Genomic DNA, 18,313 nt, shown 5'->3' with positions numbered 1-18,313 from the left:
CGGGGTGCCCCCCCCTGCTCCCCTGCCCCCCATGATGCGGCCGCCGCTCCCCACGGAGGGGCCGGGCACCATCCCCCCTCCCCCTCCCTCCAACTGAAGCCCCTCCTGGACTCCATCCCGTGGGATTTTTGTCTTTTTAACTGCAGCTCACCCCCCATTCAGGGAACAGATCCTTTTTGTACCTCTGGAAAGCTGGCTGAATTCTGTAGGCTCATTAAAAGGTTTTTGATTCTCCTTTCCCTCTGGTTTCCTGTGCTGCTGTGGGCTCGCTTTCCTTACCCCTTAGATACAGGAGACATTCCTAGGCTGGTTACATTTTGGAAATTCTCCAAAGAGGAGGCAAAGGATTGGGAATCTCAAGGTACCCCCCTCCATCAGCTGTCTTGGCCTGGAATCCCCCTCAGGCTGCCTGATGAGTGTCCCAAAAATTACCCCCCATTATTCAGTTTTGATTCAACCAAAGCCCTTCATCTCTGTTCATTCACTGAGGGGGGACATGGAAAGGCTCCTGTTACTGATATTAAATCTTAATTTATTATTATAATTCATTAAGTGTCAGTACCATGGTGTAGCACCTGCTGTCACATGATTTTATTGTGTGCCCTCCTCCCACTGACAGCTCTGTTCAGGCAAGTTTTTAGTTCTCTGTAGGTTTTTTTATCCTGAATGTTTCCTTCCAGCCATCGCTTGGTTCCCATAACAAAACACCAGCAGTTCTGCCATTTCTCTGCCCTTTCCCAGGTTCCTGCCCTGAACTGGGGGGTCAGTGGGGGATCCTGGGGGGCTCAGTGGGTGAGGGCGTGGCCAGGGCTGGGGTTCCTGACCAGTTCTGGTTGTTTGAGGGGCCATGGGAGCCCTGCAGCTGCACCCCCTTGATGGGGGATCAAAGCCTTCCTCTCTGCTGCTGGGATGAGATGGTCCCAGTCAGTTAAGTCCCAGACTGGTTTGATTGGGAGGGACTTTAAATCCCATCTCATCCCACCCCTGCCATGGCAGGGACACCTTCCACTGTCCCAGGCTGCTCCCAGCCCTGCCCAGCCTGGCCTTGGGCACTGCCAGGGATCCAGGGGCAGCCACAGCTGCTCTGGGCACCCTGTGCCAGGGCCTGCCCACCCTCACAGGGAACAATTCCTGCCCAAGATCCCATCCAGCCCTGCCCTCTGGCAGTGGCAGCCATTCCCTGTGTCCTGTCCCTGCAGGCCTTGGCCCCAGTCCCTCTGCAGCTCTCCTGGAGCCCCTTCAGGCCCTGCAGGGGCTCTGAGCTCTCCCTGGAGCCTTCTCTTGTCCAGGTGAGCACCCCCAGCTCTGCCAGCCTGGCTCCAGCCCTGGTGCAGCTCCCTGGCCTTTGTCAGCCCCTGTAGAAGTGACCTCAGACTCCTCCAGACCTCACTGTGTCCATGTCCTGCTCCAGTTTGGGTGCTCCATCCTTTTCTGATGATCCTGAGCTCCACAATGCAAATAGTTGGAAACTCAGGGAAGGGTCTGGAAGTTTTCTGTCGGGACATTTCCCCTTGCCAAAATCAGGAGATCTCTTGGGACAGGTTTCCAGGATGGTTTAGGCAGGTGGCTTTGGCAATTCCAACTGTTCCAGTGGGTCTGAGCATGTCATGGAGGGAAAGGTCTTTACAATGGTGTGTGTGAGACTTTCTAAAGGAGGTACTGAGTGCTCAAAGTCCTCAGGCTGCTGCTGCCCCTCGTGTTTCTCATTCCCAGGATGAAGCCCTTTTCCAGGGCAGCCTGTTGAGCTGCAGGGTGAAGGTTTTCCAGCCAGAAGAAGGAATGCTTTCCATACATTTACTTATTTCAGCCCATTTTCTGCCCCTGTCCCCCTCCTCCTGCTCTGGCTCTCTCTCCCCTCCCGGTGTTTCAGTGCTGATGGGGTCGTACGTGCCATTCCCCATGAGGATCCCATTCCAGACACATCCTCCTTTAGAAAACATCCAAAGTCAAGGCCGTGCATCCCTACGAGCGAGTGCAACAGCTTCGATCTTTGCACGTTTCCAAAACGAGCTGCAGACCCAAAAATAGAACAAAAAAAGTTTCTTTGCCACCTCCCTCGCTCCTCTGCAGCGCGACAGCCCCAGGGCGGCTCAGGGGAGGTTGTTGTGCCTCGGCCACTCAAGGCCACCCGTGGTTAAAAGGGAGAGCTGTCCTCCCTCTTCCTGCCGAGGGCTTGGGATCCTGAGCTGCTCCAGGGAAGAGCTGAGGTGGGACCATGAGCGCTCTCAGAGGGCTCCTGCTGTGCCTGGTGCTGCTGCTCCCCTCTGCAGCTCTGCCCAGGAAACAGGGAAGGGATTCCCTGGTGGAGCTGAGCCTGCTGGAGGAGCCGGGGCTGGGAGCAGAAGGGAGAAAGGTGGGAAATGGAAGTTCACAGGAGACACCCAGGTCCAGGAGGGCTGCTGCCACTCGCCTCTTCTCCAAGCCTGAGCCGGGAGCCAAATGCCCGCAGGAAGTGGCTGAGGAGGGGGGCCCGAGCTGGTCCCGCTCTAGCCCGCAGCCCTGGCCCCTCGGGGGCCTGGAAGGGCCCGTGTGCAGGGTGAGGATGGAGCAGGACGGGGCCAGCCCGAGGCAGCTGGAGGTGGTGGGTGTGCTCAGCCACTACGAGAGCAGCTTCATCAAACTGCTGAGACGGCGCCGGAGCTGGGACGGGAACTTGGCGGGGACCTTTGGGCTGTGCCGGCCCGGGGAGGCGGAGGCTGCGCCCCATCCCCTGCAGAGGATCCACGAGCACGTCCTGGAGCCGGGGCTGGAGAGATTCCTCGTCCTGCACCTGGAGGAAGGTTGGTGGGAGAGCCCTGCAGGCTCCGAGGTGGAACAGGGAGGGGAAGGATGTAGGGCTCGGGGTTGTGGTGTTTGCTGGCCCCAAGTCAGGGATTTAAACACAGAATGAAATCTGGGGCTTGGGTTCCCTTTAAAAACAGCGAAGTGATGGAGTGAAATGTTTCTGGGCATGTTTTTAAGGAGGTGAGGATGGCAGCGTGGTGCTGCCATCTGTCCCCGCCTCTGACCAGCACCCAGTGCCGCATTCCAGCAGCGTTTGGGCAACACTCTCAGGGGAGCACAGGGTGGGATTGTCGGGGTGTATGTGCAAGGCCAGGGGTGGGACTGGTGATTCTTGAGGGTCCCTTCCATCTCAGGATATTCTATGATTCTTGGTGGCTTCTGCTCTGCTCTCATGAGTGTTTCTCACTTTCTGCCTAAACACGGCAGATGGGTTTGGGTCCCATCCCAGCTCTGGGGAGAAAGGAGGGGCTCAGACCCTGCTGCTCCTGCTGTGCCCGGAGCCCGGCACGTTCTGATCCCCACTCGTGGGGCTGTGGAGCAGCCCGGGGTCCTGGGCTGCTCCTTATTTTCAGCCCTGTGGGAAACCTCACCACACATTCCCCTGTCCCATCCTGGGGCTGATCCCCGTCCTGGAGAGGGATGGAGTTACAGCCTCCAATTCCATCCGTAACGAGAGGGCTGTGATTGCTTCTTTCATCCTGAAATCTTCCACCTCTCCTGGGCTTTGGATTCTCAGCTGCACTCAGCAGTGCCAGGCAGCGGGGAAGTGGCTCCTCCTCGGGCAGTGGCCACAGCGTCCCCGAGCCTCTGGAGAGCAGATTTCCATGGGGTCTGCGGGAGGCAGCTCCCTGCTGGCCGGGTGCGGGGTGTGTCCCGCTCTCCACCTCCCTGGAGCCGGGGAGGGGATTTGCTGAGTCCCTTCTCCCCGTCGGCTCCTGTCCCGGTGCTTCGGTCCCGGAGCCCCTTCCCCATACCCGGAGCCCCGCGGCGCTGGAGGGGATTCACGGCCGTGTCTCCCCCGTTCCAGTGCAGTGGGAGGCGCAGGTGAAGCTGCGGTTCCAGCTGGTTTTCCAGGAGGAGGTGGGACGGGCTGTGGGAGAGCTGCAGGCGGCCGTGATGCTCTTCTACCTGGGCCGCCGGGAGGGCCGGGGCTCCGGGCACCCGCAGGAGCTGCTGGCCACCGGCCCGGGGCTGCCGCGGGACCAGGTGGGTCCGGGCCCTGGGGGGAGCAGGGGGCGGGGGGGGGGTCCCGGCTCTGCTGCCCCGTGCCACTGTCATCCCTCCCAGTCCATTCAACAGCCCCTCCAGCTCCCTTTGTTATCCCCTCCCAATTCATTCATCGTTCCTCCCAGTCCATTCACAATCCCCTCCCAGTCCATTCACCGTCCCCTCCCAATCCATTCACAATCCCCTCCCAGCCCCTTTGTCACCCCTCCAGTCCCTCGGCCAGCCCCTCCCAGTCCCTTTGCCGTCCCCTCCCAGCAGCTCCGCCCGGTCTCCCGCTCCCGCCGTGCCTGAAGATGGAGCTCTCACCCTGTCCGCAGCTGCCGCAGCGCTAGCGGAGCTGCCCCGGTACCCAGTCCGGGCTGGGTCCTGATCCCCCGCCTGCCCTTCAGGGGTTCCCTGGGTTTCCTGCTCCCCGCGGCCCCCGGAGCAGCTCTGGGGCTGGGGGCGAAGCTCCCAGTGGTCCCCCACCCTTCCTGTCGCTGCTCCCTGGCCCACCGCGGGCTGCGTGACCCAGAGCCCGCAGGGACCGCAGCGGGGACTCCCGTGAGTGTGTCCCCCATGATGTCTCACTCACTCACTCACTCACTCACTCACTCACTCACTCACTCCCTCCCTCCCTCGGGCCTTCTGTGGTTTCTGCCTCGGTGCAGAGGCTCTGCCTCTCCAGGGACACGCAGTACCTGGCCCTGGCAGCCGCCGCAGCCTCGGTCACCCGCAGCGCGGAGCGGCTCCGCTTCTCGGCTTCCCTGGCCATCCACGGCGGCGCGGGAGGTAGGGACGGGGGGACACCCTGTGGACAGCAGCATCCCTGCCCTCGTGTCCTCGCTTGGGCCTTTGGGGTCATCCCAGGCCCACGAGAGGTGGTGGAGGCATGCAGGAGACCCCAGACCGACGTCCTCCTCTCTCGTGGCCGCAGCAGGTGCCCCCTTGCCCCGCACGGAGGTGCAGCAGCTCCTGTTCGGCTCCGATGACAAATGTTTCACCCGGATGACCCCGGTGCTGCTGCTGCTGGCCAAGTCACGGCAGCAAGAGGAGGAAGAGGAGGAAGAGGAGGTTTTGGCCCCATCCTCCTACCTCTCTGCTGAGGGGGTGGTGGACACGGCTCCGTACCCGCAGCTCAGGTTCGTGGCCGTCGCTGCAGGCACGGGAGAACGCGGGGGCTGGGAGATGAAGTGGGACAGGGACAGCCCGAGCTGTGGGACCGTGGATGGCTGTAGGGCACAGCCTGGTGGGACCCCCGGGCTGCCCCTTGTGACTCTCCCCGTGTTCTCCTTACAGCCCGCCCCAGGCCGGCACCGAGGAGCTGCCGACCCCCACTGCCCCGGGCCAAGCCAACACCTCTTCCCCAGTGCCCGGTGGCAGCGCCCAGTTCCTGGCAACCCTGACCCACTTCATCCGGCAGCTCCTGAGCTCCTCCAGCGAGCCGCCTCCCCAGCCCACTGCCCACCACCGGCTGGACTTCGAGATGATGGAGACCCTCCCTCACCAGCTGCTCAACCTGTCGGAGGAGGCGGCGCTGGAGCGGCTGGTGCAGTCGGAGGAGCCCTCGGTGCTGCTGCTGCCCCAGGACAGCGGGGCCGTGCTGGAGCAGCACCTGGGGGACTGGCAGCCAGAGGGCACCGTGCTGCAGCTGCTGATGGGCAAACTGCAGGTGGTCATCCAGGAGCTCAGGGACATCCCGGCTTTCCAAGCCAACGCGGCGCTTTTCCAGCACCTCCTGACCTTCTGCTACTACCCGGCAGAGCCGGGGCAGGCCGAGGTGGCCGAGCGGGGCCCGGGCTCTCGGAAGCTGCGCACGCTGCTGCTGCTGAAGGCGCTGCAGTCGGTGCGGGCTCGCTGGCAGGAGCGCAGGAAGGTGCAGCGGCAGAACCGCAGCGCCCGGCACCAGGCGCACTGCCGGCTGCAGGAGCTCACCATCGACCTGCGCGACCGCCACTTCATCATCATGCCCACCATGTACGCGGCCAACAACTGCGAGGGGCCCTGCCGGCTGCCGCTGTCCGCACGCATCCCCAGCTACTTCTCGCACACGGTGCTGCTGCTGGGCATGCAGGACCAGGGCTCGCCGCTGCGCAGGGCTCCCTGCTGCGTGCCCGTGCGCTACTCGGACCAGCTCATCATCAGCCTCTCCTCGGACGGGCTGGAGATCCGCAAGTTCCCCAACATGGTGGCAGAGGAGTGCGGCTGTCGGTGAGGCTCCCGCCGGCCTCGCCGCTCGCCCCACCCCGGCCCCTCTCTCCCGGTTTGCCCTCCCGGCTCGGGATCTGGTGCTTCTCCCGAGGCGGGAGCTCCCGTGTGTCCTTTCCCCATGGTTTGGCTCGTTAGCATCGCTCTGGTTCTGGGTTCATCCATGCCTGTCCCTGGGGCTGCTCCGTGCTCCTCTGGGGATGTCCCCCTCCCGTGGCTGAGGTGCCTCCGCTGGGTACGGGCACGGCAGGGCCGTGGGGGAGGACAAGGCTTGGCAGACCCAGGCAGGACCGTTCTTGTTTATCCCTCCCTCTCTGCTCCTGTAGTGGCTGGGCAGGGCAGCTGCTGCTTCCTCCAAGCCTTGCAGCATCCTCTGGCCATTCCCCAGCCCACGGCCCATCACAGGACCCCCCCTGGCCACACGGCTCCACCTGTGACAGCAGAGCAAGAGGCCAGATCCCCTCGCAGGGACCAGCCTTGCCCTGGGACACGGCTCTGTGTGAGCCACGAGGAGCCGCTGGCCGTGCCTTGGGGCTCCCGGCCAGGTCACATCTGCGTCACCCCGCGGTGACCCCGCTGCCGGGGCGAGGGGAGGAGGGAGCGATCCCATTACACCTCCCGGGCTGCTCACACCATTCATGGGAGCGGGAGCAAACGGCTGCCAGAGCACCTGCTCCGTGTCCCCGCCGGCGTCAGCACGGGCTGCCTGCCCCAGATCATCTTCCAGCTGAGCCTGGCCCTCAGCTGGGGAGCCAAACCCTCAGGAGCAGCTCCTGGGCTTGTCCTGGCTACACCTCCTCGGGTTTTGCAGTGTCCCCACGGGGAGGCACAGCTGGAGGTTGGTACTCACCAGTCCCACCTCACAGCCCTGCAGGATTAACCCTGAAAACACACACACACATAATCAGGGACAAAACACATAACCAGGGATAAGGGCTTTTATCGTTTTCCTTTCCCCCCCCCCTATTTTTTAAAAACATCCAGTTGAATACCTTATTAAAAATGAAAATAGTTTATTTTAACCACTGTTGATTTAGCAAATACTGAAACCTGCCATGGGTCAGGGCTATGAACATCTCTGGCTGTGTGATATTGCTCTTGTGTTTCCTTCCTAAAAGTGACTCGGAGAAGGCGAGGCCCGCAGGGATCCCTTGGTGAAGGGCTCCAGCCCTGCTCTGTCACCAGCACCTTCTGGGCCACCCCACTGTGATGGCACTGGGTGGGTGAGGTGGGGGGCTCTCCCTGATGTCCCTCTGAGGACAGCTGCAGCCTGGTTCCGTAACCCAGAATATTCTTCTCTCTTGATTTGCTTTCAATAAAACCATTAACCCAAGAGCTGCACAATCTGGACACAACTCTGTTCACTGGGATCCCCTCACTGCCCCGGAACCACGAGTGGAGGGGAACTGCAGAGGGATTTTGGGTGGGGATGCAGAAGGCAGGAGGCCCAAAGAAGCTTCTTCCATGAGTCCTTTCAGGTCGCCTTTGATCCAGGGGGGTCCAAAGTCCCTGGGGAGGCTCCTGCCAGGCTCCTGGGCTGCTCTGCTGCTGCTCGGGGGTCCTGGCGTGCTGCCCGTGCCCGGGGGTGTCTCTGGAGGGCAGGCAGGGGTGGGGGTCCCTTGCCGGGGGCAGTGGTGGCATTGGATCCCCCTGGATCCAGCGCCACCGAGCCCCGTGCCCACCCCGGCCTCAGTCGCGCCTCTTGCCCTCCCTGGCCCTGCCGTCCCTGCCCGGCGCCGGCTCCCAGGGCTTCCTGCCCTTCTGCTGCTTCCAGTCCCGCCTCGGGCTCTCCCGGCCGCCGTCAGCCCTGCCGGGACGGCCCCTCCACCCCTCCCTCCTGGACTCATCCCGCTCCCGCCGTCTCTCCTTCCTCTCCTTCCTCTCCCGGTCCCGCTTCTTCTGGGGCTGCTGCTCCGGTTCCCTGGGGGCCCTGGGGGCTCGGCCAGGTTTGTCCCCCGCTGTCCTGTCCTTGGCTCGTGCCTCCCTCCGGCTGCTCCGCTCCACATGGATAGCACGGCCTTCCCGGGCCTTCTTCTTCTCCTCCTTCTTGTCCTCCTTCTCCTCCTCCTCCTCCTCCTCATTCTCCTCTTTTTCTTCCTCCTTCTCCTCCTTTTCTTCCTCCTCCTCCTCCTCCTCATTCTCCTCTTCTTCCTCCTTCTCCTCCTTTTCTTCTTCCTCCTCCTCCTCCTCCACCTTCTTCTCCTGCTTCTCCTGGCTCTTCTTCCCCTCTGTCACAGCCATTGGCACCTCGGGGATATCTGCAGGTTCTTCATCCTTGTCCTCATCCTCATCCTTGTCCTCATCCTCATCCTCATCCTTGTCTCCATCCTTGTCCTCATCCTCTGGTGTTGCACGGCCAAACCACTTCTTGAAGATCCAGGGTTCTGCCTGTGGGGACAGAGGGGACCAGGAACTGATGATGCAGCCCAGGGGACTGGGTCCCCTCTCCATCCCTCCCCCTGGGGACAAGATGCTCCCTGCCGCGGGAGGTGCCACCCTGACCCGTACCAGGTTGCTGTCAGCTTCGCTGTCATAGTCATCGTCACCATCTTCGTCATCATCATCATCCTCCACCACGCTGCTCTCCGGTGGCGGCGCAGGCTGGGCAGTCACCACCTCTGGGATCTCCACCTTGGGGCTCACGACCTCTGGCAGGGGAGAGGGACACGCCACTGTCAGCTGAGGATGAGGCTGCCTGGTGGGATGTCCCAGCCAGGGGCTCTCAGGGCCGCCCCACCCTGGGACGTGGCCCTGTCTCAGGCTGGACCCGGGGCACCGGGGAGGGACGGAGGGTCGGACCCACCGGCAATGGGAGGGGGCGGAGGCTCCTGCCGGCCGCGGGCGAGTCCCTCCTTGGAGCATGGCGCTGCAAGACAGGAGGGGACAGGAGCCAGGAGGTGGCAGCTCGGGCTGGCCACCCCTTCCCGCTCCGCCCGCCTCCCGACTCACCTTGGAGCACCTGGAAGGTGACGCTGAGCAGGGCGACCACGGAGGCCACCAGGATGCACTTGTTGAGGGTGAGCCCTTCCCAGAGCAGCGGCTCCTCCGCAGGGTCCGGGCTGGGCGGCTCCACCTTGCTCTGCACGGGGAGGGTCCTGGGGACTGGTGCCCCCGGGGAAAAATGTTAAAAATGTTACTGGAGGGAACTGGGAAGAGGAAAAGGGCTCTGAGCTGAGGGGTGGGAAGAGCTCTTAGCATCCTCCTGCACAGCCCACTCAGGACAGGGACAAGGACAGGGACAGGAGCAGGGACAGGGACAGGACAGGGACAGGGCAGAGACAGGGACCCCAGGCACCCCCACCCTGACCCCGGGCACTCACATGGGCTCCACTGCTGTCCCCGTGGCTGTCGCTGCTCACCGGAGCGTTGGCATCTGTCACAGACAAGCACAGCTCAGGTGACAAACTCCTCAGGTGACAAATCTGGGCAGGTGGGAGTCACCCGGGGCTGGGGGGTGTGGGCCCCTCGGGGACACCCCAGCCTGCAGAGAGGGGACATCTGGCCGTGCTTCCCCCGTCGGTGTTCCCGTGTCACCCGTGGATGGACAGAGGTGTCCCAAGTCAGGCAAAAAGCCCCCCCAGGGATCGAGGGGTGCAATGGGAGCTCTGGGACTCTGAGCCCAAAAGGTCACCAGCCTGGATATCCCAGGGGAGTGGCAGCCAAAGGGACAGTGACCTCCCTGCCAAGGCATGTGGGGGGACCCACAGCCCCGGGTGTGCTCAGACCCCAAAAACACAAGGCTGGACACTGGAGGGCCAGAGCCTGGCAGCAGGAGAAGGCCCAGCTACCATGGAGCAACCAGACCTCCAAAAGGACTCAAGGGAGCTCTGGGAGGACTCTCAGGGCTTTTCCCAGCTGGGAAGTGGCAGAGCAAACTGAAGGTCCCCAGGAACACGAGGAAGGGCTGGGGAGGGTTTGGGCTCTAGGGGTCCTGGGGTTTCTCTGCCCTGGGAGAGCTGCAGGGATGGGAAGGCACCACAAGGTCCCAGCACCACTGGTCTCAGCCCTCGGCATCTCTGACTCCAGTGCCTCAGGTACCACATCCTCCCCAGAAGGAAGAATTTTTGCCCCCTTTGAGCCAGATTTAGTCGATTTCCCCACTGTGGAACACTGAGAAAAAGGTAGCAGTTCCCAGGAGGAAACCTGCCACTCAATGTTGGAAGCAGAACAGACAAATAGGAGGAAAACTTTTGGCCATGATCTGAAAGGTCTTTGCTTTCAAGAGGAAATAAAATGAGCCGGGTTTGTCTAAGTGATGCAAGTCTGGTCCTTTCTCTGCTGGGAAGGGATGGAGCTGCCCCAGGACTCTCGTGGTGCCTGGGGATTTCCAGACCCAGGGGAAGCACAAAGGTGGAGAACTTTTCCTCAAAGTGTTTCCCCCCCATGTGCTTGCCCTGTTTTTGAGCTTCTCAATCATTCACCCTGGTTTGGGGCACAGATGAGCACCAGGAAGGTGCAGAAGGGCCCAAGCCCCTGTTCCTCTTCTCCCTGGCCATGATCCATGCTCCCATGGAGCTGGTGTCACACAGGTGCCCCTCAGTGCCTGAGGTCACCCTGTGAAGTGACACCACCATAAAGAACCACCTCTGCCAGGCTAAGCTGTGTCCTGCAGAGTCTCACACACCACATCAGTGGCCATGGCTCACGGTGAGAACAAGGAACCTCTTCTCTTGTCCTTCTCTGGCCACCTCTGAGCTCTCTCTGCCCACCTGGACAGCCCTTAGGTGCCCTCAGGGCATCCCCAGTCTTTCTCCAATGCTGCACAGCGACAGTGTCACCTCAAGGGACCCTCACCAAACTGAGAGGGATCAAACACAGTGCCCACAGCACACCCCTGCTGGGCTGCCCAGACCTCAGCTGAGCCCGGTGCCCTGTCACAGAGTGCCAGGTTCTTCTTTCCATGTCTCCACCCCTTGGGCTTCACCCTGAAGGAGGAGCCCAAACAGACCTGGCGGCAGGCAGGTGTCCTTCCCTGCCATGTGCCCCAAAGGCATTAACTCGGCCCCAGAGCTGACCAGATCCATGTCCAGGTCTGTCCCCCTGGGCAGGAGACGGGGCTCTGTGCCCTGGCAGGAGGTGGATGCACTCTGGGGCTCCACAGCCCACGCAGGATCCTTGTCCCCAGGCAGGATGGGCTGTGTCACCTGCAGGAACAGCCGTGCTGGGCTGGTGATGCAGGCACAGGCACTGCCAAGCAGGGCAGGGATGGCCCCAGTGCCAGGGGTGGCCACAGTGCCACGGGTGGCCATCAATGCCAGGGGTGGCCACCAGTGCCAGGGACACTTTGCCCATGGCAGGGCTGGTCACCCGCAGCCCCCAAGTCCTTGCTTGCAGTGCCCCTGCCCAGGAGAGCTCCCATCCATCCATCCATCCATCCATCCATCCATCCATCCATCCATCCATCCATCCCTCCTGCCCGCCCATCCCTCTCCGGAGGATCATCCCTCTCCACGCCCCGCACGCCAGGTCCGCCCGTAAAGGCTCAAAATCGCAGGCACTTAACAAATAATCAGCTCCGCTCTGCTGCCGCTGGGACTTCTCCTGCACGGGCTCCCGAGGTCGCCTTCACCGCTGACTCACGTCAAAGAAACTTCCAAAAATAGTCCCCTCGCCTGCCCCGCTCTCCCTGTAACCCTCGCCCGGGGATGAGCCCCGCGGCTCCCGCTCCCTCGCGGCCACAGAGAGCCGGGCTGTGGCCAGGGCTGGCCAGGGGCTGCCCCACATCAGGGTTTAAAGCCACAGAAATCCGTACCTGGGGTCGGCCGCCGCCTCCGCCTCGGCTGCAGCCCCCGGGCGGCGCCGGCTCTCCCGGGTAAAGAACAGCAACAGCTGCCGGAGGGAGCCGGAGCAAAATAGCGCCCAATCACCGGGGCCCGAGCACCACAAAAGGCAGCTCAGCCCCGGCCCCGAGCGCAGGGGCTGCCCCGGGCACGGGCTGCGGCTCTCGGGGCACCTGAGAGGGGTTTGTCCCTCTGTGACACTCCCAGAGAGCACAGGCAGGGGACAGACCCCCGGCCCCGGGTGTCTGAGCCAGTGGGAGGGAGGGATGGATGGATGGATGGATGATGGATGGAGGGATGGATGGATGATGGATGGATGGATGGATGATGGATGATGGATGACGGATGGATGTATGTGGGTGCTGGGGGTACAGAGGTGGAGCCAGGCACAGGTAAGGAGAGAAGATAAGAAATCCCTCTGGGGGCAGCAGTGCTCAGACAACCCCAGTGAAATCCCGTTTTGCCGTGTTTGGAGAGGTCCATTGCCCCCCCCACCCCTCTGATGTCCCCGTTCCTGTCCCCAGGAGCCCTGTCACAGCCACAGGCACCTCCTGGGCAGGTGGGAGTGGGGATGTCCCATCCCACCCACCCAGGATACAGGGAGGAGATGAAGAATCCCATCTGGGGAGCAGCAAAAGACCCTGGGGCTCTGGCCCTGCCTGTGGGGGTTATCCCAAGCCCCCAGCTCAGCACGGGCAGGAACAGCCTCAGGCAGGAGCTCCTGTGCCAGGGATGTGGTGCAGCAGTGCCTGGGACCAGTCTGGCACATCCCACTTTGAGGACGTTGCTCTTATGGAGAGGTTTCAGACTCAAAAACCCCCAAGTCCCTGAAATTGTAACATTTCCCACCTGCAGTATTGACGTTTTTCTTTAGCAAGATCTAAAGGAGGAATACACCAGGCACTGCCTTGCCCAGGTGAGGCTGGATCCAGGTCCTGCTTTAGGGGGCTCGGGAGCAGCCTCTGCTCCCCAGGGCAGGGATTTGCCCTCTCCGGCAGGGCCAGGACTAAGCACACAGAGGGAGGAACCTTGAGCCGCAGAAGCCGGATGGATGGAGGATGGATGGAGGAGGCATGGGGCTGCACACAGCCCCCACAGCGGTGGGCACACCCTCCGGAGAGTTTTCCCGGTTGTATTCCCATTCCTGCAGGGTCAGAGCTGTTCACTGCCATGGCATTTGCTTTATAGGGAGGTGATGAAAGAAAAAAATCATAAACGGGCCAAATAAAATCATTTTTCCTCCCAGTTAATCACGTTTGCCAGGCTGCCCCCAGGTTTGTTCCTGCCGCCCGTGGGTGAGCTGGTCCTTCCAGGAAAGATGCCAGGGGATGGGGCTGCACACAGCCCCCACAGCGGTGGGCACACCCTCCGGAGAGTTTTCCCGGTTGTATTCCCATTCCTGCAGGGTCAGAGCTGTTCACTGCCATGGCATTTGCTTTATAGGGAGGTGATGAAAGAAAAAAAATCATAAACGGGCCAAATAAAATCATTTTTCCTCCCAGTTAATCACGTTTGCCAGGCTGCCCCCAGGTTTGTTCCTGCCGCCCGTGGGTGAGCTGGTCCTTCCAGGAAAGATGCCAGGGGCTGAACCGGCACCGTCTGCACTCGCAGAGCTCCGGCAAAACACCCTCCCACTTCATCCTTACATGGAGCCAGAGGATAGAGAGCTCTCCTCACCCTTCCTAGGACCTTTCAACACCCCGTTCCCGCAGCGGGGAGGGGCCGGCAGCGTTTTTGCCTCCACACGTGTAGCTCGGAGCAGTTCCCCGTGGAGCTGCAAAGCCTCCACCTCCATCGCACAATTTATCCCGGGCAGATGGAGGAAAGAGATTCCCGGAGGCAAATTCTTTCCTAATCTCTTGAACCCCCCCAAATCCCGGCTTCTTCCGCGCGCTGAGCCTGATAAAAGTGTCTCTGGGACGGGGTGAGCTCAGGGAGGGGGAAACCCGATCCGCTGGGAGAGCGGGAGGAGAGAGCCAGGTGGGGGAGAAGGGGAGGGCACTGGAGCAGCGTCCAGGCCAAAGAGTGACTTTGGATTCCGCTGGATGGCACAGCCCCTCTTCCCTGGCTTCCCGGGCTGTCCCCTAGCCTCTGTCCTCACGAATTGTGGTCCGGGCTGTGCTGCAGCATCCCCTCACTGCCATGGCAACGCTCGCTTCTCCTCCCACCAGGACATCATCTCCCTTCTCCCCGTTTTTAATAACTCACAGTTAAAAGGCAATCAGAAAGGTATAAAATTAGTCACTGAGTATTTTTGGCACAGGTTGGTTCTGGGGATGAATTTTCTCTCAATTTTCACAATTCCCTCTCTCCCCAGAGCTCCCAGCCCCTGCCTGACTCTGTCTCCTCCTGCCACAGGTACGAGGGGTGGCAGATGCTTGAGCTGGCTGCTCAGGTGGCTTTTCCATTGCTCACCAGGCTGGCTGCAGGTTTTTTCCCCTTGGATTTCACCCCTGGCTCCATCAGAACCTGCCTGACCATGTTCCCAAGGCTTGGGACTCTAAAACACTTCCCACTTTGGAGCCTTTACCCTCTAATCTGGGCAGGGCTGAGCTCTTGGCCTGATTTTAGAGATGGGAATTTGGATGTTGTCTGCTAAGCCAAGTGTCCTGGGCACAGCAGAGCTCTGCAGGTGATGCCCAGCTGCAGCTGTGTCACCCCCACGCTGGCAGTGTCCCTTGGGGGGCACTGGTCTGAGGCTGCACAGGGCAGGTCCCCCCCTGATGGCACCAAAGACCTGCTGGAGATGCACGTAGAGCTCACCCAGGTGCTGCATGGGCTTGTTGGAGGAGCTTGGTGTCTCCCAGCCCTCCACCCTTCCTCAGATGTGGTTGGGGATGCATTCAGAGCGGGGCTGGTGGAAGAGAGGATCACAGAAACCCCAAAATTCTCCAGGAAATGGGGTGAAAGAGCACCTTGATTCCCTGCATGACCCAAACCCCAAAGGCACAGGTGTCCCCATGGCAACCTGGGCACATCCCAATGCTGACAGCAATATTCCACTGACCCAAAATTCCTCTTTCAGCTGGATCCATCAGCTCCAGCTGGGGGGGCTGTGCAATGGCTGTGCTGATGCACAGCTGCTGCCTCCTTCCCCTGAGGAACCAAACATCCACCCAGGAGATGATTCCTGCAGGAACCACAGAGATTTCCGAGCACTGGCGTTATGGAGGAACACTTGGGAGGTTTCAGGAAGAGAAGGAATGTCTCCTCTCTGCCAGCTGTGCTGCTCCTGTCAGATCCCATCTGTCAGCATGGAGATTTCAGATCTGCCAAGCTGAGCCATCTCCTTGCAGAGGTGTGGATAATGGAAGGCCTGGAGCAGTTTGGATGCTGGATGTTCCTGTGGCTCCACATCCCCAGGTGTTGCAGCAGGAGATGGAGCATCCCCTGCATTAGCTGATTTCCATAACTGATACCTGGACAGGCTCCACGTGCCCAGGAGGGCTGACTGCACATCATGGGCCTGCAAAGCTTCTGATGCCAGTTCTGATCAAGAGCTCAGACCTGGGCCCTTCCTCGTGGCTTCAGGGATTTGGTTAAGCTGGAAAACACAGCCAAGGGGATCTTCTGTCTCCTCTCCTGGGTTTGAGGTGGTGTGGATCTGGTGAGGGAAGATGGGAGCTCTCTGGGCTGGCACCACCTTGGTTTAATGAACCACACCTTGGAACATCAACGGGACAAGAGGAAATGGACTCAAACTGCTCCAGGAGAGGTTCAGGTTGGACATCAGCAGGAATTTCTTCATGGAAAGGGTGGTCAGGCATTGGAAGGGGCTGCACAGATTGGACTCAATGGTTTTAGAGGTCTTTTCCAACATAAATGAGTCTGGGATTCTGGGATCTTGGAGGATCATCTTCCTTTTATCCTTTTAGCCTGGAGGGAATGCAAGCCAGAAAAATGATGGCTCTTTTATTTAAAGGGAAGGGGCCCAGGAAGGGAGGACATCCCACCAAAAGGTTTTGGGAGCAGACGATGAAGCTTAACACATTCCTCCAGCTGAGCATGGAAAAAGGGATCACATCTCTTAGAAAAACTCTCCCATGTCACCTCTCGCTTTCCAGCCCCGAGCTGGATCCATCCATCCATCCATCCATCCATCCATCCATCCATCCTTGGAGCAGTGCTGCTGGACACACACCCACCCCTGACAGTGTCCTGGTCACCTTCAGGGTCGGGGCTGTCTCACAATCACTCCCAGTGATGGAGGAATCCTGCTGGGGACAGGTTTGGCAGAGCTGAGCAGGACAAGGAGCAGACAAGGTCCTGCTCTCTGCCCTGGTCCCTGCAGGTCACTGTGGTCCAGCTGCAGACCTCAGTCCCAGGACTGGCTGGAGTTCAGGCCACCCAGCACAGTGACAAGATCAGGCTGGCAGGGACACAAAAAACACATGGAATGCCTTTGTCATGGGTCAGGAGCTGTGGATGTGCTGTTGGGTGAAATGAGCTTGGCAGGGCTCTGTGAAGAGCAGAGAGGCAGCACAGAGGGACATCCTGCTGGGACATCTGTGTCTGAGCCTGAGCACAGCACAGGGTCCTGCCCTGGGGATGGCTCCAGGATCTCCTGCACCTTGTGGATGTCACTGGGGCCACGCAGGGGTGAGGGACACCCCAGCCAGGGCAGAACACACAGTGACAGTGGAGGGAGAGCCTTCCATGGGTTCATCCCATCACCACCTGGAATGACCCACAGCTATCTGGAGCAGCTCCACATTAAAGCCACTCTGCCCACCCTGGAATCCACGTGTGCCCTAAAAACTCCAATTCACAAATCTCAGAGGTTTTGCTCTTTTCCCTGGCAGCAGGAGCTCATTCAGGTCAGGGGGACAGAAGATCCAGATCCTGTTAATCCTACTTTTAGTCTCATCTCCTTTCTGTAATTGTTCCATGATCCCTTTTCTCACAGCTCAGCACCACTCAGGGCTGATCACTGTTCTCCTAAAAGATTTACAGCTGTTTGTCACTCCCAGGAGAACAGGAGGATGTGACTCCACTCCAAGGAATTACCCCTGGAAGTGCCATTTGGGATTGGGAAAGTGGCCATGATATTTGTCCCACCAAGGGCTGGGGCTGTGGCACACTCATACCATGGAACTTAGGCAAAGGGAGATTTAGGGGAAGTGAAGCTTTGGGTGGAGCAGCCTGGCAATATTTAACATCCCAACAATCACAAATCCTCCCCTTTTTTGGTTTTCCTGATGGATAGAGTGTTGGTGCATTTACTCAGACAGGTTCTGGCACTGGGGGCTGCAGATCCCAACCTGCCTCTCCCTTCCCAAATCATTCCCAGTGAAGGAGCTGCTTCCCTGGGTAGCACGAATGAGAGAGCTCTGCCTCCTGTGGGAATAAGGAGCTGCTCCTCAGCTCCTCCCACAGAGCCACCAGGCTCTTTGGGATGATGGCACCCACTGGAGAGCAGGTCCTGGTGGATTTAACACCTTTCCCAGGGCTCCAGCTTGGCCCCACAGGACTGAGCAGCCAGTTCTGAAGCAACAAATCCATGTCCAGAGAAACATCCCTGTGCCATGGGGATGCTCCCAGACTTGGCATCTGGGACCTGCTGGGCTGTGGGACATGGGGAAGGAAGGAGAGGTTCCAGGCAGGCTTCAGGTCTTAAAAGGGTCATAAAAGTACAAAATCCACCACAAAGTACAGCAGAAAGTCCTGCAGGGACAGCAGAAATAGCAGGAACTTCCTACCCACCTCCAGACCTCAGCTGGGGTTTCCCAGTTTCTCTGTGCCTCCTGCCCTGTTCCCCATTTCTCTCTGTTATCAGACCAGAAATTCCCAAATTAAAACTTAGCAGCCTCCAGAAACCAAGGGCAGAGGTTTCACCCTGCCAGGCCCCTCTGCTCTCCCCTCCCTGCTCGGACCACAGATTTCTCAGTTCCTTTGGGACAGTCTAGGAAGGCTGGAGGGGTTCGGGTTCCTTCCTTATCCCCTTGCCAAGACCAGGACTGTGCTCTGGGGCTCTTTGTCCCTCTAAGGCACTTGCTGGGGTCCTCATGGAGGGGCTTTGTCATCTCTCTGAGGTCTGGAAACTTTGATGATGACTTTACCTCTCCAAAATTGCAGCTGGCATCCAAACTCCTCTGATTTATAGTGGGACAGAAAGGGCTGGGACCTGGGGACGAGGTTTTTGAGTGAAGCCCCTTCTGCTCCAGCTTTCCTTCCTCCTACTTTCACACAGCAATGCCAAATGCAATATATTATGTAATGGGAACAAGCAAGAACCAAACCAGCAAGGACTCCAAACAGCAGGAAACTCCCTTTCCAAAGCCACACTCTTAATGAGTCAGTTCTCTCATTTTTGCTCACCACCCTTGACCCACCCT

The 18,313-nt window shown here is 59.9% G+C and overlaps 2 protein-coding genes across 5 annotated transcripts; one reads left to right on the top strand and one right to left on the bottom strand.

Annotated features, from left to right (window-relative positions):
- Positions 1 to 1,414: 1,414 nt before the first annotated feature.
- Positions 1,415 to 7,057, top strand: AMH (anti-Mullerian hormone). 4 transcript variants are annotated; one of them, XM_041467125.1, is made up of 5 exons: positions 1,415 to 2,780; positions 3,812 to 3,990; positions 4,662 to 4,782; positions 4,931 to 5,132; positions 5,290 to 7,057. In XM_041467125.1, the coding sequence occupies exons 1-5, from the start codon at positions 2,216 to 2,218 to the stop codon at positions 6,203 to 6,205; spliced, it is 1,983 nt and encodes a 660-aa protein (XP_041323059.1). In that variant the 5' UTR covers positions 1,415 to 2,215; the 3' UTR covers positions 6,206 to 7,057. The 4 variants fall into 4 exon arrangements, with proteins under 4 accessions (XP_041323059.1, XP_041323057.1, XP_041323056.1 ...); XM_041467123.1 differs by having other exon boundaries at positions 4,928 to 5,132; XM_041467122.1 differs by having other exon boundaries at positions 3,521 to 3,990.
- A 138-nt stretch (positions 7,058 to 7,195) lies between these two features.
- Positions 7,196 to 9,329, bottom strand: LOC121353356 (cilia- and flagella-associated protein 251-like). Its single transcript, XM_041467126.1, has 4 exons — positions 9,148 to 9,329; positions 9,002 to 9,064; positions 8,707 to 8,846; positions 7,196 to 8,586 (listed from the first exon to the last, which is right to left on the bottom strand). The coding sequence occupies exon 4, from the start codon at positions 8,437 to 8,439 to the stop codon at positions 7,888 to 7,890; it is 552 nt and encodes a 183-aa protein (XP_041323060.1). The 5' UTR covers positions 8,440 to 8,586; positions 8,707 to 8,846; positions 9,002 to 9,064; positions 9,148 to 9,329; the 3' UTR covers positions 7,196 to 7,887.
- Positions 9,330 to 18,313: the final 8,984 nt, after the last annotated feature.

This window comes from Pyrgilauda ruficollis, unplaced genomic scaffold (genome assembly GCF_017590135.1).
Source record: "Pyrgilauda ruficollis isolate IOZ18807 unplaced genomic scaffold, ASM1759013v1 scaffold200, whole genome shotgun sequence".
In the NCBI taxonomy this organism is placed as follows: domain Eukaryota; kingdom Metazoa; phylum Chordata; class Aves; order Passeriformes; family Passeridae; genus Pyrgilauda; species Pyrgilauda ruficollis.
This window is presented reverse-complemented; position numbering and strand designations above follow the sequence as displayed.

What these genes read in the sequence shown, in the direction of transcription:
- LOC121353356 (XM_041467126.1), bottom strand. Translation starts at nt 8,439, where the DNA reads ATGGCTGTGACAGAGGGGAAGAAGAGCCAGGAGAAGCAGGAGAAGAAG.
- AMH (XM_041467121.1), top strand. Translation starts at nt 2,216, where the DNA reads ATGAGCGCTCTCAGAGGGCTCCTGCTGTGCCTGGTGCTGCTGCTCCCC. An exon ending in CGTCCTGCACCTGGAGGAAG is followed by an intron (nt 2,781 to 3,520) that starts GTTGGTGGGAGA and finishes TTGGATTCTCAG; the next exon opens with CTGCACTCAGCAGTGCCAGG. An exon ending in GCTCCGTACCCGCAGCTCAG is followed by an intron (nt 5,133 to 5,289) that starts GTTCGTGGCCGT and finishes TTCTCCTTACAG; the next exon opens with CCCGCCCCAGGCCGGCACCG.